The following is a 23,706-nucleotide window of genomic DNA, read 5'->3' on the forward strand; positions in this document are numbered from 1 at the left end:
TTCTAATGGGGAAATGATGTGGTATAGAGCAAGAATTGCCAGCATGCTGCCCATGGGCACAATACTCTCAATATTTCCTCCTGGCACCCACTTAGCCTCTGAGCTCTCACTGCCCCTTATGGGTGACTCCAATCTAGACTATTGAATGTTCCACTTGCCACAAAGAGGCTTCAATGAGGAAACCCCTCCTTGGGGGGAAGTGACACTGTTCCTTTGTCCTGTTGTCCAAGAAAGGGGATTCCCAGTAACTGAGGCTGCCTTGCTCCTGACTAGGAACAGAACATTGCAGGTAGGAGGACAAAACTTCTCTGGCTTTTGCTTGGTGTCCTGAGAATGAGGAAGATGAATTGTTAATCCGAGGAGGTGGTGTCGGTGGCCTTGCACAATTAACCCTCCATGTCACTATGGAAGCAGGACTTCCCTGCTCTCCTAAGCCCAGTAGTAATGACTCAAATTGTTTGCAGGGGTGCTCCTTGTGCAGACATAGCACTGCTGTAGGCTAATTACTTTTGGCTTAGACCATGAGACACCCCCTGCCAAATGCCAGGTGAAGGGAGCTTAACAATCAAGCCAGGTGAAGGGAGCTTAACAATCAAGCCAGGTGAAGGGAGCTCATCAATTAATCCTCATGACTGGGGCAGACAAAAGCCATAGGGTTTAAGCAAGAGATGGGGGAGCTTTGATGCAGGCCTACACTGATGTAGGTGCTGCATAGCCTGGCCAGAATGAGGTTGACTGAGGTGCTACTACATCCCTGGGGGTCCCAGCAGCTGGAAGAAGAGGCTCTTGCCAGGTATGTTCTGTCCTTGTTTAAAGAAGGGATTGTTTGCCTGGTATCCTTGTGTAAAAAGGAGGGCCTGGTATGTTAGTCTGTCCTATTCCTGTGTCCTGCTTTATTCCAGTGCTTCCCAGTTGGCTAAGTACTGCAAACCCCCTGTTTTTCAAAAGCCAAACCATGGACCCCCTACTTTTGAAACCTTTGGTATCTGGTAGTTTTTATTATGTGAATGGTGCCACCAATTGACAGTGCTTTTTTATAGAAAGAAGGTGTCAGTACTCACCATGAAGGTGCTGCAGTAAGTGCCACACTTTTTAACATTTTGGGGAGGGGGGAAGAACTGTGTACCCCAAGGAAAAAAAGCACTGCCCATTGGGATCCACTGGTCTATTGTGTTTACTCTTGTGTAAAGGAGTGGTTCTCTATCCTTGTATATGAGAAGTATGCTGCTGAAAAATTCCAGGCTTTTTTCCACTTATTAGTGTTTCAATCCTTAACAAAGAACCCCTTTGCCTTTGTTTGGCAAAGCACTTGGCTCCAGTTCTCGAGGGTGGAAAAGGGAATGTGTCGAGGAAGGAATACTGTACTTGTATGTTGTGTTTTCTGGTTCCATGCAACACGCTTTGAGAGTCATGCTAGTTCTGGAATATCAGATTTTGACAATAAAATCCTGCGAGTAGGAGGGTGAACTGGCAAAATGAAAGATATACAGTAATGAAAGTGGACTCTAGGCGAGGAAGTGAATATACCTCTCCAAGTCTGTATGGAAACATCTTTGGAAGATCAGCCATACTCTTTCTTCATGCATGGAAATTAAGAGAAAATGGTCTATCAGGTGCTGTTAGTCCACTACTGATAAGTGTAACATAAATAAAAGTGTTTTGTTCAAACTGCTGGAAATGTCAGGCCATAAAAAGTTTTTTTTTTTACTGTCTGTGGTAGAGTTGCTCGTGAGCCAACAAATACTGGAAAAAGAGATATAAAATGGAAACGTTTCTGTACAATTCGACTCTAGAGATGATAGTTCTCTAACTTTTAATAGGCGTGCCAGATATTAGTGACAAATGCAAAAATCACAGGGTGTCTGAAGGAAAAGCAATGTATTTAGAAATAATTGGACACTTTTATTTTTGTAATGCCAACAAGTTGAATAGCCATGTGAACAAACTTGCTTTTATTTGATCTACTGTGATGGGCGGTTAAAATTAAACCAAACAATAGTTCTCCAAATTTTCCCTCTGTGTGGCTGGCTGAAACAGTAAAATGTATTTGAAGTGCACATTTCCTTACTCTTATCTGCACATTTCCTTACTCTTATCTGCAGTGATTTTATTATTAAGTATGGCATCTTCCTAGAATAGAAAGAGAAAGAGGAGTGCTTTGAATAAGGTCTTCATTGGTGGGAAAGATCACAGTGCAGAGGAAATGGTGTGGGATACACAAAACCTGCCGCTCCAGAACTATTATCTGTAGGTGAATTCCATGCTCCACTGTCAAGCGATAGCCTTGCCATTCACATCTACTTTAAGCAGTTGCTTCCCAAATGTCTGATAGACACGCTTCACATTTTTCACTCTCAAAAAATTAATCCTTTGAGGGGAACGTTAGATGTTGACTTACACTGAGTCAGGCCATTTGTTCCTCTTGTCTACACCTGTCTATCCATGACACTCCAGAACTTCACAACAATCTCGCCCAGTCCTTTCTGGAGGTTCTGGCAACTGAAGCTGGGATCTTGTAGATGCAAAAACAAATGCTCCGCCACTGAGCTGCAAGTCTTTCATACCTCTCGTGAAAGAGGTATCCTGTTTGCAGGACAGTCTTTCTGCCCCTCTCCTCTGCCCATGTATAAATTGCATATGTAAGCGTGTCTCCTGAATAGAAGCAAGCTAGCTCAGAGCAGGGACACAGCAGGCAACTCTTGATGGTACAAAGCTCTACAGTCTGCACTGGGACTGATTGATTGTTCCCAACGCTACAAATCGGCACAGTTGCTACCAGTGCTTTTTTTTTCCTACTCAAGGGTACGCAGTACGGCGCCTTTTTTTTTCTAGAAGAAAAGTACAGTGGTACCTCGGGTTAAGAACTTAATTCGTTCTAGAGGTCTGTTCTTAACCTGAAATCGTTCTTAACCTGAGGTACCACTTTAGCTAATGGGGCCTCCCGCTGCTGCCGTGTGATTTCTGTTCTCATCCTGAGGTAAAGTTCTTAACCCGAGGTATTGTTTCTGGGTTAGCGGAGTCTGTAACCTGAGGTACCACTGTATGGGTTACTACCCACCTTCTGTGGAAGCAAGTTGGAAGGAACAAGGGCAGAGCAAGGAAGTATGCAGAGACACAGCAAGCAGCCTCCCTTCACATGCAAATATTAATGTACATCGTTCACAGCACGTAGTCCAGGAATAATGGGGCTGGAATATGTCTCCATTGGGAATAGGGGAAGGAAAAACTCTTGCTCTTCTCTTGTGTGGGTGCCTTTGGGGAAAGAGGCAGGGCCTTCACTTTTACTGTAGATATACTTTGATTACTCTTTGGCTTACATGGATATTTCACCATTTTAAAGTGTATGGCTGCAGAGTGTTGATGCTTTCTGACAAGGCCAGTTGGTGTGGCCCCCTTGCCCTCCGCCCAGCGCCAAACATCAAAATGACATTCCAGGGCCCCGTATCAGTTAGACCAAAGTGTTTATTGGAAAGCAGTCAAGTGTCGAAAGAGCTGTCAGATTTTCCACTGGGGTGGGGATGGAGATGGGGGACTCTGCACAGACTCAGCCAACACTTTATACTCTCGTGTGCTGTGCTATTTAAAGGCTGTTACTACCAAAAAAAATAAATAAAAGCCTAGTGGATGAGTCTGTCTGAGCTCTGAAAGCAACGTACAGAACTGGAAGTTGAGAACGTGCTCCGTGTGTTGTTGTTAATTTTATATACTGTCCTATACCCGCAGGTCTCATGATGGTTCGCAGCATAAAATCACAGTACTGTATAGAAACACAAACTGGGTTGCCTCAGCTACTCTGGGCGCCTTCCAACAATTTATAAAACTACAGCAAAGCATCAAACATTAAAGGCTTCCCTATACAGGGCTGCCTTCAGATGTATTCTAAAACTCAGGTCGTCGTTTATTTCTTTGACTTCTGACAGGAGGGCGTTCCACAGGGCGGGTGCCACTGCCAAGAAGGTCCTCTGCCTGGTTCCCCATAGCTCTGACAGGGAGCATTTTAGCTGTTCAGTTGAACTGTAAACTGGGATTATTATATTGATAAATTTGAAAACTTTTGTGGGTGTGTCACATGACTGCAGGCCTCCCCCTTGTCCCTTACGCCTGAACCACTGCCTTTGCCCCAGCTTCTCCTCAGAGAGCCAGTTGGGTTGGACATGCCTCTATCTCTCCCCCCCCCCCCCGCACCGAGCCCTGGGAGGGGGGTCCTGGCACAGAAGTAGGCAGGGCAGGCCTGTCGCTTTAAAAGCTTCCCGGCTGAGCTACAGGGGGAAGCGCTGCCTCTCCCTCCCTCTGTCCCTATGCCCCTCTCCTAGGCAGAGCTGAAGCCAGCCCAGTCCAGGGAGGAGAGCAGAGCGAGGGGATGCCAGCTAAGCTGCCTTAGAAGAGCAGGAGGAGAGGTAGGCACCATTACAGATGGCAGGAGGAGGTGTCTCTGGGCCTTGCAGGAGGAGTGGGGACCCAAATATGAGGGAGACGGCTGGCAGGAGGGACAACCTGTTGAAAATGCACCTACCTAAAAGTCAGGGGTGGATTTGCATGGTGTTTATTTATTTTTTATTTTAATAGTCTTTATTGAAAAATAAAAAGTACATAATTACAGGTGCACAGAGTAAGATAAGACACAAAGAAGGAGGAGAAGATGTATGTTAAATTATGCCTATGCTTGGAAGAAGAGAGGGGAGCTGCGATGGAGAGTCTGTAGGCAGTGCACTGCCTTGGGGCAAGGAGCATCTCTCCACCTGGACTGTGACCCTCCATGCGCTCACCTGGGCGCACAGGTGTTGAGGGCCGCCCTGTTACTAGGCCTGTGGCCCCTTCTGAATCTTTCTCCCTGACAGAGATTATCGGAGGCACAGATAAGGAAAGCAAAGGAGACCTGGGGGGAAGGGCCATAGCTCAGGGACGGAACACCTGCCTTGCAGGTAGAAGGTCCCAAGAAGTCCAGTCCCTGCATTTCCAGGAAGGGCTGCAAGAGAGTCCTGCCTGGAACCTTGGAGAGCAGCTGCTGGTCAGTGTGGGCAGAACTGAATCAGGTGGACCTGGCTGTAAGGCAGTTTGCTAGCTTCCAATCCCATTCTGCTGCCCACACAATGGATTTCAGGCAATTGTTTATTCCATGGCCTCAGGGGAGCTTCCCTTGCCCTGTTCTGCAGCCTCTGGCATTGACGGGGTAGACAAATAAGGGACCAGGGAACTATCCAGAGGAAGGGAACATCTGGGGCTGGGGCTGAAGAGACTGGAACCCTGTGGGGATGTTAGCCTCTAGGAGACTGAGTGCTGCATGGGGAAAGGGGCTAGCTAAATAGGAAAATATGTGCTGTGCAAATGAGTAAGAATCAATGTGTATAATGATCACCACCTTCATATAAGTTTACGCACTTCATTAAATGAGGTTTCTGATGGAAACCCCTAATAAACAAAAACAAAACCCCGTAGCTTTTCTGTTGTTGTTTTTTGCTGTATAATTTTTTATTACATTTTCCAACATTTTCACATGGAATTATTTTCACATGGAATTATTACATTGTTTCATAAGTTGACTTCCCAACTACACGGCGTTTTTACACAGATCTTTTCTACTGCATTATATCTCTACCTATCACAAAAAAAGTTTCTGTTATTTTATAATTTTTTCTAACGCTGCTTTTATCTTGAACCCTGCCCACAATTTCATTTGACTAAAGTATTTTTTTCAAATAGTCCATAAGAGGCCTCCATTCTTTGCCTTTCTGTTTTTTTATTTTAATATAAAAAAGTAAATATTTAATTATTCCAGAATTTCTAATAAGAGTGTTTTTGCTTAAGAAGATAAGGCAGCTTGTGACTTTACATGAATGTGTAATGAATGCTTGGATCTAAATGTAGCTTAGCTGTATCATGATATATCCACTAGGCCTGCCAGCCAACGTAAGATTTTAAAGCTGCCATCCTATACACAGTCAGCTGACAGTGAGTCCTGCAGAACTAAGGGGGACTTCTTTCTGCATAAGCAGTCAACTGCTAGCTGACTAATCATTTGCCTTACAGGGCAAACTGACACTTGTCTCCTTAGTGAAAATAATAGTGTGGATTTGATGAAACGTACTTCCATGTACAGGTTTGATTGCAGCCTTAATGAATCGGTAGTTAAAGTCAGAATAAACTGCCCTTTTCTAGCCCCACAGAAGGGCATCCTTCATAGTATGCAATAATATGCAATTTAATGAACAAAAGAAGGAATGGTGTGTGCCTTTAATACAGCATACCTTCATCCGTTTAAGAATCTTGGATGTGGAACATCTCCTATTAGAGCAGGCATAGGCAAACTTGGCCCTCCAGATGTTTGGGGACTACAACTCCCATCATCCCTAGCTAACAGGACAGGTGGTCAGAGATTATGGGAATTGTAGTCTCAAAACATCTGGAGGGCCGAGTTTGCCTATGCCTGTATTAGAGTAACAAAGCAGAGCAACAGGCCTTTAAAATTTTAGTAGGGTGAGATGCTTAAGATCAAGGTTTAAATATATATATATATATATATATATATATATATATATATATATATGTGTGTGTGTGTGTGTGTGTGTGTGTGTGTGTGTGTGTGTGCGCGCGCATATATGTGTGCTGACTGCCATCCTCTTTTTCCGGTCAGTGATTTTGATTGCAAGAAGGGAAACTCTAGTCGGTACCTGCCTGCCTGCCTGATTTCTCTCTCCCACCTCCCGGATTCTTCCCCTTCCCGGTTTATGACCTAGTTTATCTTCGCAACAAGGATGCCAATGATAGCTCAGTCGCTAGAGCAGGGGTCAGCAACCTTTTTCAGCCGTGGGCTGGTCCATCGTCCCTCAGACCATGTGGTGGGCCAGACTATATTTTGAAAATAAAAATTAAAAAATGCATGAATTCCTATGCCCCACAAATAACCCAGAGATGCATTTTAAATAAAAGGACACATTCTACTCATGTAAAAACAGCTGATTGCCAGACCATCCACGGGGCGGATTGAGAAGGCAATTGGACCGCATCCGGCCCCTGGGCCTTAGGTTGCCTACCCCTGCGCTAGAACATCTTAATCTCAGGGTTGTGGGTTCAAGACCCAGCTTGGGCAAAATTTTCTTGCATTGGAGGGGTTGAATGAGATGATCCCCCCCCTCCCATGGTCCCTTCCAACTCTACAGTTCTATAGGCCAGACTCAGACATAGTGACTTGGTCCAAGGTCCCTCAGTGAGTTTCGTGGCTGAATAGGGATTTGAATATAGGTATTGGAGCCATCTTAATAAAATGTTGGGATTTGTTGTTGTTGTTGTAGTGGAGGATGTAAAATTGGCACTGGGAAAGGGAGCGGTATGTGCAGCCTGCACCACTAAGTATTAGTATCAGTGGTGGGTTTTAATCTGCAACAAGGATTTTTAACTGATTAGTACTGATTTTAAATTAGTAAAGTTGCAGCCTTGGTTCTGTAAAGTATTATGGGGTGTTTGGGGGGGGGGAATCAAGAGAAGGAAGGTGGTAGGAATCTAGAATGCATTTCTTATTTCTATCAAGGAAGGGGAGAGAGATTTGCAAGAGAATGTTCACCTTCCCCCTCCCTTTAAAAACAAGACAACAGCTGACAATTCAACACATGGAGCTTTCTTGATCGTTGCATCTCAGTGCTGGGGAAGAGCATAGATCTGTTGAATTTCAGCTTGTCAAATAGCTATTAAAAAACCAGCAGTTCAACCAGAAAGTGGCAACTTTCCCCTCCCCTACACACACACACACACACACACACACTCACACTCACACTCACACTCACACTCTTGCTCGCTCACATACAAACTTCCCCCATCCATGAAACTATGGCATTTCCCCTATTTCCAAAACAGATTAATTAATAAAATAGATGCTGTACTGTACTTAGTCCTGTATCAGCCGTTCCCAAACGGTGTGCCAAGATCACTGTTGCATCTCTGGTGTTTGTTTGTTTGTTAGGTGGCAGTGCATAATTTCCCTGCTGCACTACGACAGGTCATGTGCTATGCAGAGACACACCAGAGTCACCTGCTTTCAGAGGAGGCTGCCTGTTTTATCTCTGAATGAGTTACTGTTCCCGGTATGTCTCATTCCAAACAGGTGGCATACTCACGCAGAAACACAATCTTCCAAATGCGGTGCAATTTTTACATGGTTTTAAAAGCAAGTCATCCCAGGTGCAAGAGTTTAGTTCTGAAGTTAAGGGTCCTTACGTTATTAGGCATTTGACAAATATTGCAAGATAGTATATTCTTTTTCTTTAAGGCCTGTGTCTTTCTTCCCAGTCCCCAGTGGAAAGGCCCTTCCCCGGCTGGTATACCAATCTGTCGCCCTAGAAGTCTGCGCACTCCAGCTGGCCTGGGCCAGTTTGAGCTGTCTGCTTTTATCTTCTCCCCTCTCCAGATAACTTGGCAACAGACATAAAACATCCACCAGCAACCCCCCAAGCTCTCTTGGTGTTGCCAAGGTCATACCCCTTTCACAGAATTAAAATAGCCTTGCTTTGATACATGTGGGCAGAGAGACCTCTCCAGTATAGATGCTCTGCACTTGCTGATTGAGGCTCAGTGTGCCATAGGAATAGAAGTCACCATGGGGACATCTTGTGCTGAGTCAAACCACTGCTCCATCTACCATGGTAATTGTTGGACTCGAACTCCCATCGGTCCCAGAGATCATGGCCAGCAGTCAGGGGTGATGGAAGCTGTAGTCCGCCAACACCCAGAGGACCACAGTTTTGGTCTGCACAGACTGGCAGCAGCTCTCCAGGATTTCAGACAGTGGTCCAGTCTGGATATGTTCGGGATTGTGCACAGGGCTTTATGCAAGCCAAGCAGATGCTCTGGATAGCTCAGTCAGTTGCAGTGTGGTACTGATAGCACCAAGGTTGCAGGTTTGATCCTCTATCTGAAACCCTGGAGACCTGTTTGCAGTCAGCGTCAACAGTCCTGAGCCAGATGGACCGATGATTTGGAGTTTTTTTAAAGAGAGGTTGAATGGCTATCTCTCAGAGATTCTTTAGTTGTTATTTCTGCATTGCAGAGGGTTTTACTAGATGATCAAAGCTTCCAGTCATTGGCCTGTCCAGCTTAGTACTGTTTCGTTGACTGCAAACAGGTTTCAGACAGAGGGGACAGCCTTATATTATACAGAGATGTTGGGGGATGAACCTGCAACCTTTTGCATGCAAAGCAGATGTTCTACCACTGAGCTATGGACCAACCTTCCAGGTTCTTCCCCAACCTTGTTCTTTCCCTACCTTGTTCCAGCAGCTGCCCATTGTCAGCCAGGCTTCCCAATCTTCCCCCACTTAGTGGCTGGCCTTTAAAAGTGAACGCTTTCATCCCCTCCCCAGACTCATGGAGTAGCTGCATGTGTCAACCCTTAGCAAGATCGCCAGTCCTGGGAAGGATCTCCAGTGAAGCTGACCTCTCAATTTATTTCCCTTCCTCCCCTCCCTGCTGCAGCAGCCATGGGTGAGTGGGGGTTCTTGAGCTCCCTTCTGGACGCGGTGCAGGAGCACTCTCCCATGGTGGGCCGCTTCTGGCTGGTGGTGATGCTCATCTTCCGCATCCTGATCCTGGCCACGGTGGGCAGCGACGTCTTCGACGACGAGCAGGAGGAGTTTGAGTGCAACACGCGGCAGGTTGGCTGCAAGCAGATCTGCTACGACTTGGCCTTCCCCATCTCCCACTACCGCTTCTGGGTCTTCCACATTGTGGTGCTCTCCGCCCCGGCGGTCCTCTTTGTCATCTACTCCATGCACCAGACCACGAAGATCAACCAGAAGGAGATGGAAACGGGAGAGGAGGAAGCCAGCCGGGCGGGGGGAAAGGCGCCTGCAAAATTTGGGCCTCAGCCCAGCCAGCGCAGCCAAAACATCAAGACCTTCTACATTGTCAACGTGGTGGTGAGGATCTTGGCTGAGATGGGATTCCTGGTCGGACAATGGATGTTGTACGGCTTCCAGGTGGGGTATCAGTACATCTGCAAGCATCACCTGTGCCCTCACCTCATCGACTGCTTTGTCTCTCGGCCAACCGAGAAGACCATCTTCATCCAGTTCTACTTCATGGTGGGGCTGGTTTCAGCCTTGCTCAGCTTGGTGGAGCTGGCTCACCTCTTGTTCAAGAACCGCTGCAGGAGGCGCCGCACGATTGCCCCACCCACCACTGCCTCTTACGAACAGCAGGACAACTGGTCCAATCAGAAGCAAGAGAAGAAATCGCAGCACTTCCTGGCCCCGGCAGAGGGAGGAGCCAATGGGATGCCTTCTCATGGTGTGATTCCCAGTCACTATGAGCCCAAGGCTCACTTCCACCATAAGAGTTCCACAAAGAGCAGCCGGTCCTCTCGCTCTTCTTCTGCCAGAGCTGACTTGACCGTGTGAGGCCAGGGAGCTCCCTCTCTCCTCTGCCTCGCTGGTTGTTCCCTGGATGAGCTGGACTCCTCCAGCTGGAATAATCACACCCATGAACTGTGTTTGCAGCCTGGCCCAAATTAATAGCACAGACCTGATATCGGATCATCTGTTCTAGCTTGTAAAGGAGACCTGCTGCAATCCTTGGGGATTCGTGCTTTGCTTTCATGTATGTTTCGGGGAATTGGGGTGGTCTGGGCTGGCATCCTTCATTTATACAGTGGACGCTCGGGTTGCAAATGTGATCCGTGCGGGAGGCAAGTTCACAACCCACAGCGCCACGTCTGCGCATGCGTGGGCTGCGATTTGGTGCTTCTGTGCATGCGCAAAGCACGATCTAGTGCTTCTGTGCATGTGCGACTGCCAAAACCTGGAAGTAACCCATTCCGGTACTTCCAGGTTTCGGCGCGTCCATAACCCAAAAAAACGCCACCTGAAGGATCTGTTACCCGAGGTATGAGTGTAGTGTGTTCCAAAGGATGCATGGGCTTGAAACCCCTAAGAAATGAGTCAGGAAGCTACACGTATTGGAAGGAGTGGAAGTGGGGAGACAATGACTTTTCTGACAATGAACAAAACTCTTGTCCAGATGAGCAACTCCTGCTTGAATGGGCCAAAGATTTGGCAGCAAACCTGACTATACAGAAGTGTGATGTCAGATGCAATTGGGGATGCTGTTGGGCTTGGACCGATCGTTGGCGGGGAGATTGCAATAAAAGGGGATTCCTTTTTCTTGTTAAGAAAACCATCGAGCCACTGTGTGTTCTGAAAGAGAGAAAAGAACTCGGTTTTAGTTGGCTGAAAACAATTAGATGAATGCCAGGTACATTGATTTGGCTGGGATGCAGCTCTTGAGGCCAGGAGGGTCTGTAAATCTCTTTGTAGGAAGAATTGATCCGTTCAGGAGAATGTCCCTAGGGCATTCTGTTGAAGCAAGAGGTGGGATAGCTGGCATTTTTACAGTCGCTCACACAGGGTAGGGATGTTATGCCTTCCAGGAAAGAGGCAGTCATCAGGTGGTGGGTTCTTTGCTGTGCCAGAGTGAAAGGTGGGACAGTCATGTGACTAAGAACCATACCTGCATAGATTGTGCTTCCGTCTTCCAGGAGCTTGCCAGTGTCTTTAGCATTAAATAACTTTCCATCCCATTTGGCCAGGCAGAATGAGCTATCCCAACAGAACCAGACATCAGAAAGACAGAAAAGTGTGGTCTAAAATTGGGGGTGGGGAACCTCAGGCCCTCCAAGTCTCTCTGCCTGGCCCTTGCGTTTCTTCCCAGGCCACACCTCCTCCCCAGCCACATCCCTCATTGGCCCTGATTCACACCCTCCTTGGGTGTGTGTTTTTTGCCTGGCTGGAATGTGCCCTTGATCTCTGTTAATGCCTCTTGCTTGCCTGGGCAGAGGTTAGAGAGGCATGGTGTACAGAAGCTTTTACCTTTACCTTTACCTAGCAGACTTTCATATAAAGCATAGCTGTCAATGTTTCCCTTTTTAAAGGGAAATTCCCTTATTCTGAATAGGATTCCTCGCAAGAAAAGGGAAAAGTTGACAGCTATGACATAAACTGTTAACATTACCAGAAGTAAGTATGGCTCCCACCAGACAGGGAGATGTCCCTGGAGCCAAAACCCTTGGGTGTGTTGCATCAAAACCCTCTCCCTGCCCGGAAATATTTTTATCCAGACTATTTTTAACATTTCCCATGGCAAATGTTCCTCCTCCTCGTCCTCTCTTGGGACCATATTCCCCTGTCCAGTTGTTTTTGAAATAGAGAGAATTCCCCCTTATAACAGTAACTCCACCACTGGAGATTCAATATAGTTTCCTCTGTCTGAGACCCAAGCCTCAGCCTCTGCAGTCTCCAGGAACTTGGGATCTCTGAGCACCCCAGGAAGCCTCTCTGAAGCCTTTAAACTCTCAGGTGTATGAAGGCATCAAGCTTCTCTTAGAGCTTAGTTTGCTGCTGTCCTTTGGGCGAGGAATCCACTGCCTCTTTAAAAAACAAAAAAACAAAAAACCCCACGAAATGATGTGGATGAGTGAAGGAAGAGAGAAAATTTCAATTCAGTTCGTATTTACACCTGAATCTTGTGAACAAAAACATTTTTGTGGATTTTGCCATGCAGTTCTCTAGCCAAGTAAGCTGTGCAAAACTGCATATACTAGGGTAAAGTGTGCTTAAAAATGCATATAACTGTGAAAATAACACACACAACAACACTGTATTAGTGGGGATTACTTTGCAATAATGTGTATATTGTGCACATTAGGAGAAGTTTGAATCTTCATGAGGACTTTAAAAAATGCAAACCTGTGAGGAAATGTAGAGAAGTGGACACAAAACTGGGAAAATAAAGAATCGGAGGGAAACCAGAATGATAAAGATCCATCAGTTCCTAGATGAGGATCGTGTAGAGGGGCCTAACCTTATCAGGATGCTTCTTAGAAATGCATTAATAAAACTCCCAAACAAGCCCAGGGCGGCAAACACTTGCATGACCAAAACTACAGTTAAAAATAAAACAAAGAAGTATTTAAAGCATTTTAAAACTGGAAGAAAAAAAAACACAGCTGAAAACGTTAAAATGCTCAAAACAAATGTAAGACCAGATGTAATCAAATGGCGTGTCCGCGTGGGCCCAACTGAAACAGAAATGTTTTCATCAGGTGTCGAAAAGGAGGCAGTGACAGCACCTGAGGAGAAAGCCCTATGGGGAGCCATGCTGCACTTGCTCAGAGGCTGCAGTGTCTTACGGCCTGCTCTTGGGATGTCTGAGTCCTTGCAAATATTAAGCCCTAGCTGACTGATGAGGGGAAAGAGCTGTCTGTTGCAGGATAGCTAGGTAAAAGTAAAGGACACCGAGACGGTTAATTCCAGTCAAAGGTGACTGTGGGGTACAGCGCTCATCTCACTTTCAGACCAAGGGAGCCGGCGTTTGTCCACAGACAGCTTTCAGGGTTGTGTGGCCAGCATGACTAAACTGCTTCTGGCACAACAGAACACCGTGATGGAAAACAGAGCGCACGGAAACGCCGTTTACCTTCCCACCGCAATGGTAGCTATTTATCTACTTGCACTGGTGTGCTTTCGAACTGCTAGGTTGGCAGGGACAGAGCAATGGGAGCTCACCACTGTTGTGGGGATTCGAACCACCAACCTTCCAGTCGGCAGGCGCAAGAGGCTCAGCGGTTTAGACCACAGCACCACCCACGACCCTTTTTTAGTTGCAGGATAACTTCATATGGCACCTATGACTGTTAAGTGGATTGTTTCTACCCATTAACGGAATGCGTTGCAAATGGTTGCAAAGTTGACATAGTCTCTTGGATATAAACCTTGGATCTTGTAGCTTGTTTCACTGTTTCGGCAGGCGAAAGGGTGAGTTGGAGCGCTTGCAGACCAAGAGGTTGGGTGGCTCTGAATCTCAAGCGGCAAAGGGAGCAGCTTTGTTTCTCTAGTAAGAAATAATTCCTCTTCTTTCTCTCTCTCCTTACACTTTGGGCTCTGCTCAGATGGGATCTGCCCAGGGGCTTGCAGTGGCGTCCACTCTAGTGTGGTGGGGGAGAGGCTGGTGGCCTGGGGCCAAGAATACTTGTTATCACCTGCTTCCTGCTGCGGATGGGATGGGACCCTGGCCACAGAGGTGGCTGGAAAAAAGAGGAGAGAAAGAAAAACAAAAACAGGGAGGGATGTGGAGCCTCTTCCCATTCTCCTTCCACCTCTCCTGATTAACCCCTTCTTTCTTGCCCTCGAGGCTTTGTGTAGACACAGGGGTCTATTGGCAAATTCAGAAGCTCAGGGTACCTTCGTGAAAGTCATCGCCACGGCCCCTCACTGCCACGTCCCTTCTCAAATTATACAATCCTATAAGATAATATGGTAATCTTATAATACAGTAATAATAATCAGGGATGTATTGCAGCTATCTGTATCCATGTGTGCCTTTCAGCTAGATCTATTTTCCATGCACATAGACGGGCAAATGATCTGGACTGCATCTTTCGTGGTTCATAGAATCGTGGAATTGTAGAGTTGGAAGGGACCAACCCCCTGCAATGCAAGAATCTCAACTAAAGCATCCATGATAGATGACCATTTGGTCTCTGCTTAAAAATCTCCAAGGAAGGAGAGTCCACCTCCTCCCAAAACAGTTCTTTTCACTGTCAGACAACTCTTACAATCAGACAGTTTCTCCTGATGTTTAGTCGCAATCTTGAGGAGTGTTTACCATGAAGTTCCATTGTACTTAACAGAACTTGCCCCTGTCTTTTTGGTGTGTTTTTTTTAAAACAGAAACACTGTGTGTTTTCAGTTTTGCTAAATGCCTCGCTTTAGAGGCCTCAGTGGCTAAAAAGCTTCCCTTTTGCACTGATTGGGCAGTTCTAGGATGTGGAAGATAAGGACCTTTCTGTGGAAGGAGCAAGGCATCTTCGACCTACCCACAACCCCAGACCACTAAACCACTGACTATACCTTCAAGGCACATTTGAAGCACATTCTTTCCCTCACAAATTCTGGGCATCGTAGTCCCCGTCCCCGTCCCCCGTCCCCCATTACCATTCTCAGAAAACCCCTAACAGGGCCCATAATTCCTTAAGGCTGGAGGGGGGATGCATTTTGAATGTGCTTTAGTGGTATAGCATGCACACACCCCAAGAGAAAATGTGATTTGCAGATGAAATTAGGGGTGATTTTGCAACCCGAGATGTGATAAGTTTCTTTATGGATTTGTGTCAGACCAATCTTCTTTCCTTTTCGGCCTACGTGCTCCCTCAGTGGTCTGTCCTAGGACCTGTCTTTTTACCTCTCAATCCCATTTACTTAAACACATATCCCTGATTGCTCTGAACGTAAGACTATAAGAAGAGCTGTAAGTGTATGTTGAGGTTTCTTAATTGATGCTGCCATCATCCTTTGATCAGACCATGTCATCCCAGTTCCCTGCCTCGTTGTCCTGTCTTGTTTTTTACTTGCACTACCTTCTGGTATCTGTTTCTCAGTCTATTGCCTACTCCTCATCCTTCTTTCAGCCTCATTGCCTCTGAGCATCTTGTCCCTTCGACCCCAACTGACACTTTCCCCTTCCCTCATAGGAAACGTGGTGATTACCCCTCTTTTATGACCCTCATTGCAAATGCATGGTTTGCAGCTGGCCCTCTGCTGACACCTGGTGGCCAGAACTGAAAGTTTCTGCCTCAAAGAAAGCCTTTCCTACTACTTGGTAGGTAAAGGTAAAGGTAAAGGTACCCCTGCCCATACGGGCCAGTCTTGACAGACTCTGGGGTTGTGCGCCCATCTCACTCAAGAGGCCAGGGGCCAGCGCTGTCCGGAGACACTTCCGGGTCACGTGGCCAGCGTGACATCGCTGCTCTGGCGAGCCAGAGCCGCACACGGAAACGCCGTTTACCTTCCCGCTGGTAAGCGGTCCCTATTTATCTACTTGCACCCGGAGGTGCTTTCAAACTGCTAGGTTGGCAGGCGCTGGGACCAAGCAGCGGGAGCGCACCCCGCCGCAGGGATTCGAACCGCCGACCTTTCGATCGGCAAGTCCTAGGCACTGAGGCTTTAACCCACAGCGCCACCTGCGTCCCTACTACTTGGTAAGGGGTGATTAAAGGTAAAGGTACCCCTGCCCATACGGGCCAGTCTTGACAGACTCTGGGGTTGTGCGCCCATCTCACTCAAGAGGCCGGGGGCCAGCGCTGTCCGGAGACACTTCCGGGTCACGTGGCCAGCGTGACAAAGCTGCATATGGCGAGCCAGCGCAGCACACGGAAACGCCGTTTACCTTCCCGCTGGTAAGCGGTCCCTATTTATCTACTTGCACCCGGAGGTGCTTTCGAACTGCGAGGTTGGCAGGCGCTGGGACCGAGCAGCGGGAGCGCACCCCGCCGCGGGGATTCGAACCGCCGACCTTTCGATCGGCAAGCCCTAGGCGCTGAGGCTTTTACCCACAGCGCCACCCGCGTCAAATGGCAGTGTATCTTAAATGCACTTCACGTGTCTGCTTCAAAAAACAACAACACACAACTAACTTCCAACGAGTAGTGTGTGAAAGACTAACAAGAAGGAAGCTTAGTGGCGCAAGTAGCATCTCCAAAAACGAATTGTGGTAGCAGAATGTCAAAAGACTCTGCACTTTCAGCTGTGGGGAGGGCTGTAGTTTAGTGATAGAGCATCCGCTTTGCAGGCAAAAGATCCTGGGTTCAATCCCCAGGATCTCTAGGTAGGGCTGGGAATGCTGCCCCCCACCTCCCAAAAATTGGAAAGCTGCTGTCAGTCATGGTGGACAGTATAAGAGCTTGCTGTGCATTGCTAGACCAGTACAGACTGCCTGAAAATAAAGTGGATTCATAAATTTATAACACAATCATTTGGTCTTCCAAATGTTGTGGCCTGCAACTCCCAGCTAGTATAGCTGATCCCGAGGAAGCCCTTGATTCAAATCGCATCCCAGTCACCACTTTTGCAGATTGCTTTGCACCTTTCAGGATGTTTATGAAAATCCAGGTCATAAGTTAATGTGTTTGTCCTTTAAAGTGCCCCTGAGCTCTTCTGCTGCCTTCTAGCGAGGCTGTGAAGGGCTTCTTGATCTCTTCTCCTTACTAATGGGATCAATCTGCTCAGCGTCCTTACAGCCAGATCCTATTAGCCGGGGTGAACAGTGTCAGCTCTGGTCCTCTATAACTTCATGAACCACCTCACCTTTTCCAAGGTGAACACAATCCTCAGCCTGTCCCCTCTTTCTAGACAACCTCCACCCCACAGGCTTTTCATTCCTCTCCAGTGGTGAAGACCTCTGAAGTGGCAGAGTATCCTACTTTGCAAATCTGTTTGAAGAAGTCCTCTATTTCAAAGGGCAAAGAAGTCTTAAGAAGGGAGAGCAGGGGCTGTACCAACTTGTACCTAGGCAGCAGACTGAGCTGGCGAACAGGCCACCTGGTTGCAGTCTTCCCGGTGATGGCCAGAGTTGTATCGGCCTGCCTTTCCAAGGGTGAGGAAGCTGTAGCCTTCTGTATACCGTTGCCGCATGATAACCACCCTCATCCTCGATTGTGGTCTGTGCTGGTCAAGGCTGATGGAAGCTGGAGACCAGCAGCACCTAGAGGGGCGCCCAAACTTTTTTCAGAGAGGGCCAGGTTTGATGAAGTGAACATGTGTGAGGGCCGACCAAAGTTGTTGAGCTTTATTTGTTTAGCTTTTTTTTACAATTTTACCCCAAAGTTGTTGAGCTTTCTTAGAATTGTTGTTTACCTCAAAGTTGTTTAGCTTTTTTAAGGATTTAATCCCCAATTCTTTTAGGATTTTACCCCAGGACATATACTGCCACAGGGGCCGGATTAAATCAACGGGCAGGCCGGATTAGGCCCCCAAAACAGACTTTGGACATGCCTGATCTAGTGCCACAGCTCTACCACCCCTGACTTATTTACAGTAATTATTACAAAAAATTACATCTGTACATAACAATACTCACAGATCATTTAATGCAAATTTGTGTCCTCCTTTCTTGGCAATGCATAATCAGCCACGCTCCACCCTTACTCATCCCACTTTTTCTTTTTGCCTCATTCTAACTGGATTCGTCCCATCCAGCCCTTTTGCTTAGGCTCCTCTGCCTCGATCGGCCTCCCTCTTCCTCACCTGACAAGCCACCTGTTGCTCTTAAAGGTCCACTTCGCCTTGAGCCATCACTGCTCTGCTCTTCCTTCTTTGCTCAATGCTCCACTTGGGGGCAGAATTTGCTTTAGGCAAATAGGTGCCATTGCAGAGGAAAGCTTCCATAGGATCACAGTCAGTCAGTTTGTAATGCAACAGTGAGGAGTTGTGTCAAGGAACACTAGCCAGGATGCTTTCGGGCTGTTATCTATTTTGGGGTGGGATTCAATCACATACTGGCAGATTCAGGTTGTGTTGTACACTTACTTACACATGATCTGGTGCTCTCCTGCAGCGAAATCTGCTTCTTCCCTTAACGAGATGCACTGGAAAGCAACAATTGTTTGATGCATTGGCTAACCTCCCCGCAAAGTGATCTGCATGCTGGTTAACTAGCTGGCTAACTTCCTTGCAAGCTTTGTGCAAACAATTTGGGATGAATGCTTAATTAAAAACTCAGCTGGCAGTGACCCAGTGTCTAGTATTTGGGGCTGGATGTGTGTAAAGCAGAGTGGGACATCAGCATTCTCAGGTGAACCTAATGCAATTCCCAGGGGGCTGGGACACAGAACTCAGGTGGTACTGGAGCAAAAATATTTATACTGTATTGGCCTGAATATAAGCTACACCTTTTAAAATTCAAGGGCGGGGGGAGAGGGAAAAAAGACAATACCCGAATATAAGCCACTCCCTTAAAATTCCACAGGCACTCATACCTGTCTGTCTGTTTCAGCAGCGATATCGTAAAATCCAATTTTTGTAAGGTTGCGAATTTAAGCCACACTTTAACTTTTACGATCAGAATTTGGGGGGGGGGGGGGAATGAGACCTAAATTCAAACCAATACGGTACTTGTTCTGCTCTTTAGCCTCTGCTGAAACCTGGTTTTTTAAACCATTTTCAAAGATGTGCAAGATCTAGCCTCCCCTCTCACCTGGAAGCTCTGCCCAAGCCATTGCTTTTTAAAATATCTGAGAGGAGTGGGAATGCCCTTGAGCATCTTTTGCTCTAGGGCAAACATGCTTAGTTTCTATTTTTTAAAAGAGTTGCTTTTCAAATACTTGGCTCCTAGCATCTGAATTCCAGCTTCCTTGGATAGCCATGTGACACTAGTCCCAAAGCCATCATCCCGGAGTTCTTTTTTAAAGACCAATCTAGGCGGGCTGAAATGGCTGTGTAAGCTTTGGGGTATCACAGAACACTTCATCATCAGGCAGAATCTCTTTGGAACACAAGAACTGCCTTGCTCAGAAGAGGACAGTGTCATTTTACTCCACCATTCTGCCTTTGTCTGGGAAGTTTGCAAGAATGACATAAGGGAGATTTGGGTCCCATTTGCTCCTGGCAATTTCAGAGGTATACTATCACTAGATGTGGAGGCTCCATTCTTAACTATTGTAACCAGCTATCAATAAACAATAATCCTCTGAAAAAGCCAGCTAAGCTACTGGTGATGAATACATACTGTGCATATAAATCCCTTAAGTCAATCAGTTGTTGCATGGTGCGCGGAATACCTATATTTTTGCCTTGCCATTCAATTTCACCACATGGTGTTGAGTTATTGGCTAACGTACTCCAGACTATATTTTCGCAGCCTTCCAAATTAAAACTAGCTATTTTCCACCCTTTCCCTAAGAGTTCCCAACGTTGAGCTGGCATTCTTCATTATGAAAAGCATAAAATTGGGCAGATTATTGTCCATGAGTGGGTTTTTCTCTCTTCCTGTGATCAAAGTAGCTATTGCAGTCAATTTAGACCTTTTTGATGCACACGTGAGGTTGAAATTAATATACTCTTTGCCCCAACACTCATCACATTGCAATGATTTGTAATCAACTTCCAATACATTAGAAGCCGACAAGTCATTGGGGTGTGTTTGTGCATCACAGTGTAATCTGAGGATGTGCTTACTCAGAAGTCAAATCTCATGGAGCCCAATGGGACTTACTCCCGAGTTAGATGCTGCAATCTTCTGCTTACTATCTCCTGCTGCATGCAGAGTTGCACATGGGGGGGGGTGGGGTGGATGTCAGGGTGTTTTCTCCATCAGCACCTTTCCCTCCGTAGACACAGATGGAAGGACTAGAGGCCTGTTTTCTTGAGACTGCAAAGTCTACATAATAGTAACTTCTGTTTGTCAGGCAACATACAATTTTTCTTTCTGGGGGGGGAGGGCGGTTCTCGTGCACCCTCAGCATGTTAGATGGGAGCAGGTGTCTACCTGGTGTCTAACAACAACCTGGAGAGGTCCAGCTTCCCTAGCATACTTTAGTTGTTGTTGTTGTTGTTGTTGTCCTCTCTATCTCTTTTGTCCTTTCCCGTCTTGCCAACAGCTTTCTTGAATTGAGCTGAACCGCACACAGCATTCCAGATGTGGCCGTAGCAGGGCTGGAACAAGACTTGTGTTGTGGGCTCACATCAAGATGCATTTAGTCCAGTGTTCTGTTTTTACAGATTCTTCTGAAAGTTCGTAAGCGAGGCCTGAAGCTTTCCACACACACCCACGTCAATTGTCCCTGGCAGCTATCATTCAGAGATATGCTGGTTCAGTGTATGGAGGTTCTACTGAACAACCATAATTAATTTGATGGCCTTGGCTAACCCCCCACTTTTTATTATAAAAAAGGCCATTTAAGCATTGGCTGAGCATTACTTAATTCACTTTCAGAAAACAGCTATCTGTTTAAATAAATAAATAAACAAAATAATTCGGTTTCTTTCTCACACACTTACCACTGCTCCCCCCCAACCAAATGCAGCAGTTGTGGGAGGATTTAAGCTCACAGGTATCCTTTTTTTATATGAAATAACAGCTTTATATACATATCTGAGAGGTGTGCAGCACATGTCCTTTGAGCTGAGGAAGGAGCACTGGGGTGGGTGTGTTCTTGCTTCAACCTTCACCCTAATTTTGTTTTTGTTTCTAGATTCAAAGACACAAAAATCAATAATAATTTTGTGTGTGGGCCCTTCTCCATTCCCCCACCCAAATCCCTCATCCTTACCCCAGTACATGGAGCCAGTCACATTTTTCTTTCCTCTTAAGTGTGGTGGCGATTTGTGTTTTGAATCTATGGATAAATTGGGAGTTTTCCATGCCATTCGTCTTAAACTTCTTGGCCAGGATCCAAAGCAGCTTGTAACTAGTTCTACAAACCCCAAAGGTCTGAGGGCTGCCATTCTGTACCCAGTGACCTGGGTTCAAGTCCAGTTCAACCCAGTAGGACTTAATTCTGAGCAGCAGGTCATCTGTTCTTTTAGATAGCTGTCCTATACTCAGAAATAAGTGTGACTGAGCCCAATGGGGCTCGATTCCAGGTACATAGAACAACAGCCTTACAGTACAATGCTGTGTCTACTCAAAGGTAAATCCCACGGAGTCCAATGGGAGCTAACCCTGGGCATAGCATGGCAGAATTAGCACTGCTCTTCTTGAAAAGCGGCCCAACATCCACCCTGCCTTTACCCAGGTGTGATGGCAAGTGGTTTGTGATATGGCACAAGGGTAAAGAAGATGGAAAAGGACCCGCACTTTTCACTGGGATTGTGTAAGGCTCTAGAATTGGCTCTTTAAAAGTCCCGACTGGCTTTTATCCCTCCTGCCCTTAAAAAAAGGGGGGCAGGCAAAAACTAGTCTTCCCAGAAAAGAACAAAGTGAAAGGAGCCCAAGGAACTGAGAGATATTTCCCCTCACAAAACGCTTTGTGACAATTCTTATAAAAGGGAGTCTTAAGATTTAAGGGGGGTTGTTGTTGGGGTGGTTCTTTTTGGTTAGTGAAAACGTGAAACAGTGCACAATGCTGGGTTTGGGTTTTTTTGACACCCCTACCTCAGAAAGCTGGAGGGCTTTTGCTCAAAAGAACTTCTATCACAGCATTCATAACCCAGTCTTGTTCTCCCTCCACAAATCTTTTCAGTGCCTTCTTGAAGACACGTTCTGTCCATCGAAAGAAGCCCATAGCCAAACAACACAAACCCAGCCAAAGTTAAGTACCTTTTATCTCACACTGATTTTAAAAGTGCTCAACTGTGGCTAGAGAATACGGATTGGCATTTTAAAAGAAAATTGTGACCCAGCCGGTAGAAGAATCTGTGTCCCACCCCCTTGCCACACCCTCCTCCTAGAAATCCTCCAAACTTTTACAAAGTCTTCTTTTAAAATGTATTTATATATATTTTATATATATTTATATTTATAATATTTCTTCTTTCTTAAATGAATGAATCCTTCTCTCCCTCCTCCTTTCTATGTGTAGAAGAAAAACCCTGAAGAACTAATTTTACTTCTCTCTCTCTTTCTTTTTTAATTATTTGCTGGTGTCGGTTTTTTTTTTTTAGGCATGTGGGGGGTGGGGGTGGACAAGGAGTGGGGAAAGGCAGGGTAAAGAGAGAAAGGTTAACTTTGGGTGGTCAAGTCGAGGATGGAAACGGAGCAATAAAATAAAAAAACAGGAAACAGAAAACAAGAAAACATTACACCCTTTCCCCTGAAACATCTGAAATGCAAACTCAACCGGGAAGAAAAGAAAAAACACCACTTCATTTTCACTGCAACAAGAAGCAGGCAACTCCTTAGTGAAGGTGTATAATGTGTGCACGACAAGGGTGAGAGTGTGTGTGTCGAGGGGGGAGGGGATGCGTGCCACATAGGAGGTGAATTTTTCTGTAATCAGTTGGGTTTTCTTTTAATATATATATATATAGATATATATATGTATGTAAAGTCTCGCTCCTAGATTTTGAGCTTCTGTCCTTCAGATTGGCTCGCTGATCTTTATCCGCAGAGTCCAGATCTTCCTGGATCAGATGATCTGTGCCTCTCCAAGGGGGGGGGGAATGTTCCGCAAATAGGGGGGGTCTTCATTGCAAAAGTGGAACCCTGTTTTGCTGGAACCGTTGAACGAAGGGTAGCGTGCTGGCATAGAACAGTACGTGTAAGCCCACCCCCCTCGGGCCCAACTGCAGCCCACGCAGTGCTGTGGAGGGGGAGGGAGGAGAGACCACTTGCAGCGGCCTGCTGTCCCATGGCTCCCCCCACCTTGCCCCAACCCTGCTCCTCAGACGTTTTGTCCAGGCAGGCCCCAGGGAGCAAAAAGACCAAAGTGTGCAGCAGGCAGCCGGGAGGGTGGGCGTCAAGCAGCTTGTCCCGGTGGTCGCTGCGGTCACGGTGAATGCGTGGCAGGACTGCTTCTGTTGGAACTGGGGGAGAGGCTGGGGCTGCAGCTTCCCGGAGGGGGGGCGAGGCTTCCTATGCGTGACGGGGCTCCCGCCGAGGCCCCCAAAGTGTCCATGCCTTCCGAGTTCTCCAGCATCTCCTGGATCAGCGGCGGCATCGATCCAGGGATCTCCATCTTCAGCGTGATCACTCTTTCGGCACCTGCGGGGGGGGGGGGGAGAGCGAGGCAGACAGGTGACTTAATGCCAGAGGTAGGTGCCAAGTCAGTAATAACTCACAAGGCGCCAGCGAAATTAACTCTTTATTCAAAGGGCAGCTTAGCAGACTAGGCCCAGTGAGCACAGAAACTCTTCTCTGTAGGTCTTGCCCAAAGGAGGCAGTTGTGAGGACCGAAGGTCCCCATCTTCCCACAGCTCTCTAAGACTCCTCCCTCCCCCAGGCCCTTCCCAA

General features: G+C 46.7%; 2 protein-coding genes across 5 annotated transcripts in view; one reads left to right on the forward strand and one right to left on the reverse strand.

The window, feature by feature from the left end:
* Nucleotides 1-4,262: 4,262 nt before the first annotated feature.
* GJD3 (gap junction protein delta 3) lies at nt 4,263-12,793 on the forward strand. 2 transcript variants are annotated; one of them, XM_079948880.1, is made up of 2 exons: nt 4,263-4,397; nt 9,463-12,793. In XM_079948880.1, exon 2 carries the CDS (start codon nt 9,468-9,470, stop codon nt 10,383-10,385), a length of 918 nt encoding a protein of 305 aa, XP_079805006.1. In that variant the 5' UTR covers nt 4,263-4,397; nt 9,463-9,467; the 3' UTR covers nt 10,386-12,793. The 2 variants fall into 2 exon arrangements, with proteins under 2 accessions (XP_079805006.1, XP_079805007.1); XM_079948881.1 differs by having other exon boundaries at nt 4,266-4,397; nt 9,466-12,793.
* Nucleotides 12,794-22,358: 9,565 nt separating this feature from the next.
* RARA (retinoic acid receptor alpha) overlaps nt 22,359-23,706 on the reverse strand; it is a 193,194-nt gene continuing 191,846 nt past the window's right edge. For all 3 annotated transcript variants that reach the window (XM_079948811.1, XM_079948810.1, XM_079948812.1), the window contains one exon: nt 22,359-23,457. In XM_079948811.1, coding sequence (XP_079804937.1) covers nt 23,243-23,457 — 215 coding nt within the window. In that variant the 3' untranslated portion in view covers nt 22,359-23,242. The remainder of the gene's footprint in view (nt 23,458-23,706) is intronic.

Source organism: Podarcis cretensis (genome assembly GCF_951804945.1).
Source record: "Podarcis cretensis genome assembly, chromosome: 13".
NCBI classification, from domain to species: domain Eukaryota; kingdom Metazoa; phylum Chordata; class Lepidosauria; order Squamata; family Lacertidae; genus Podarcis; species Podarcis cretensis.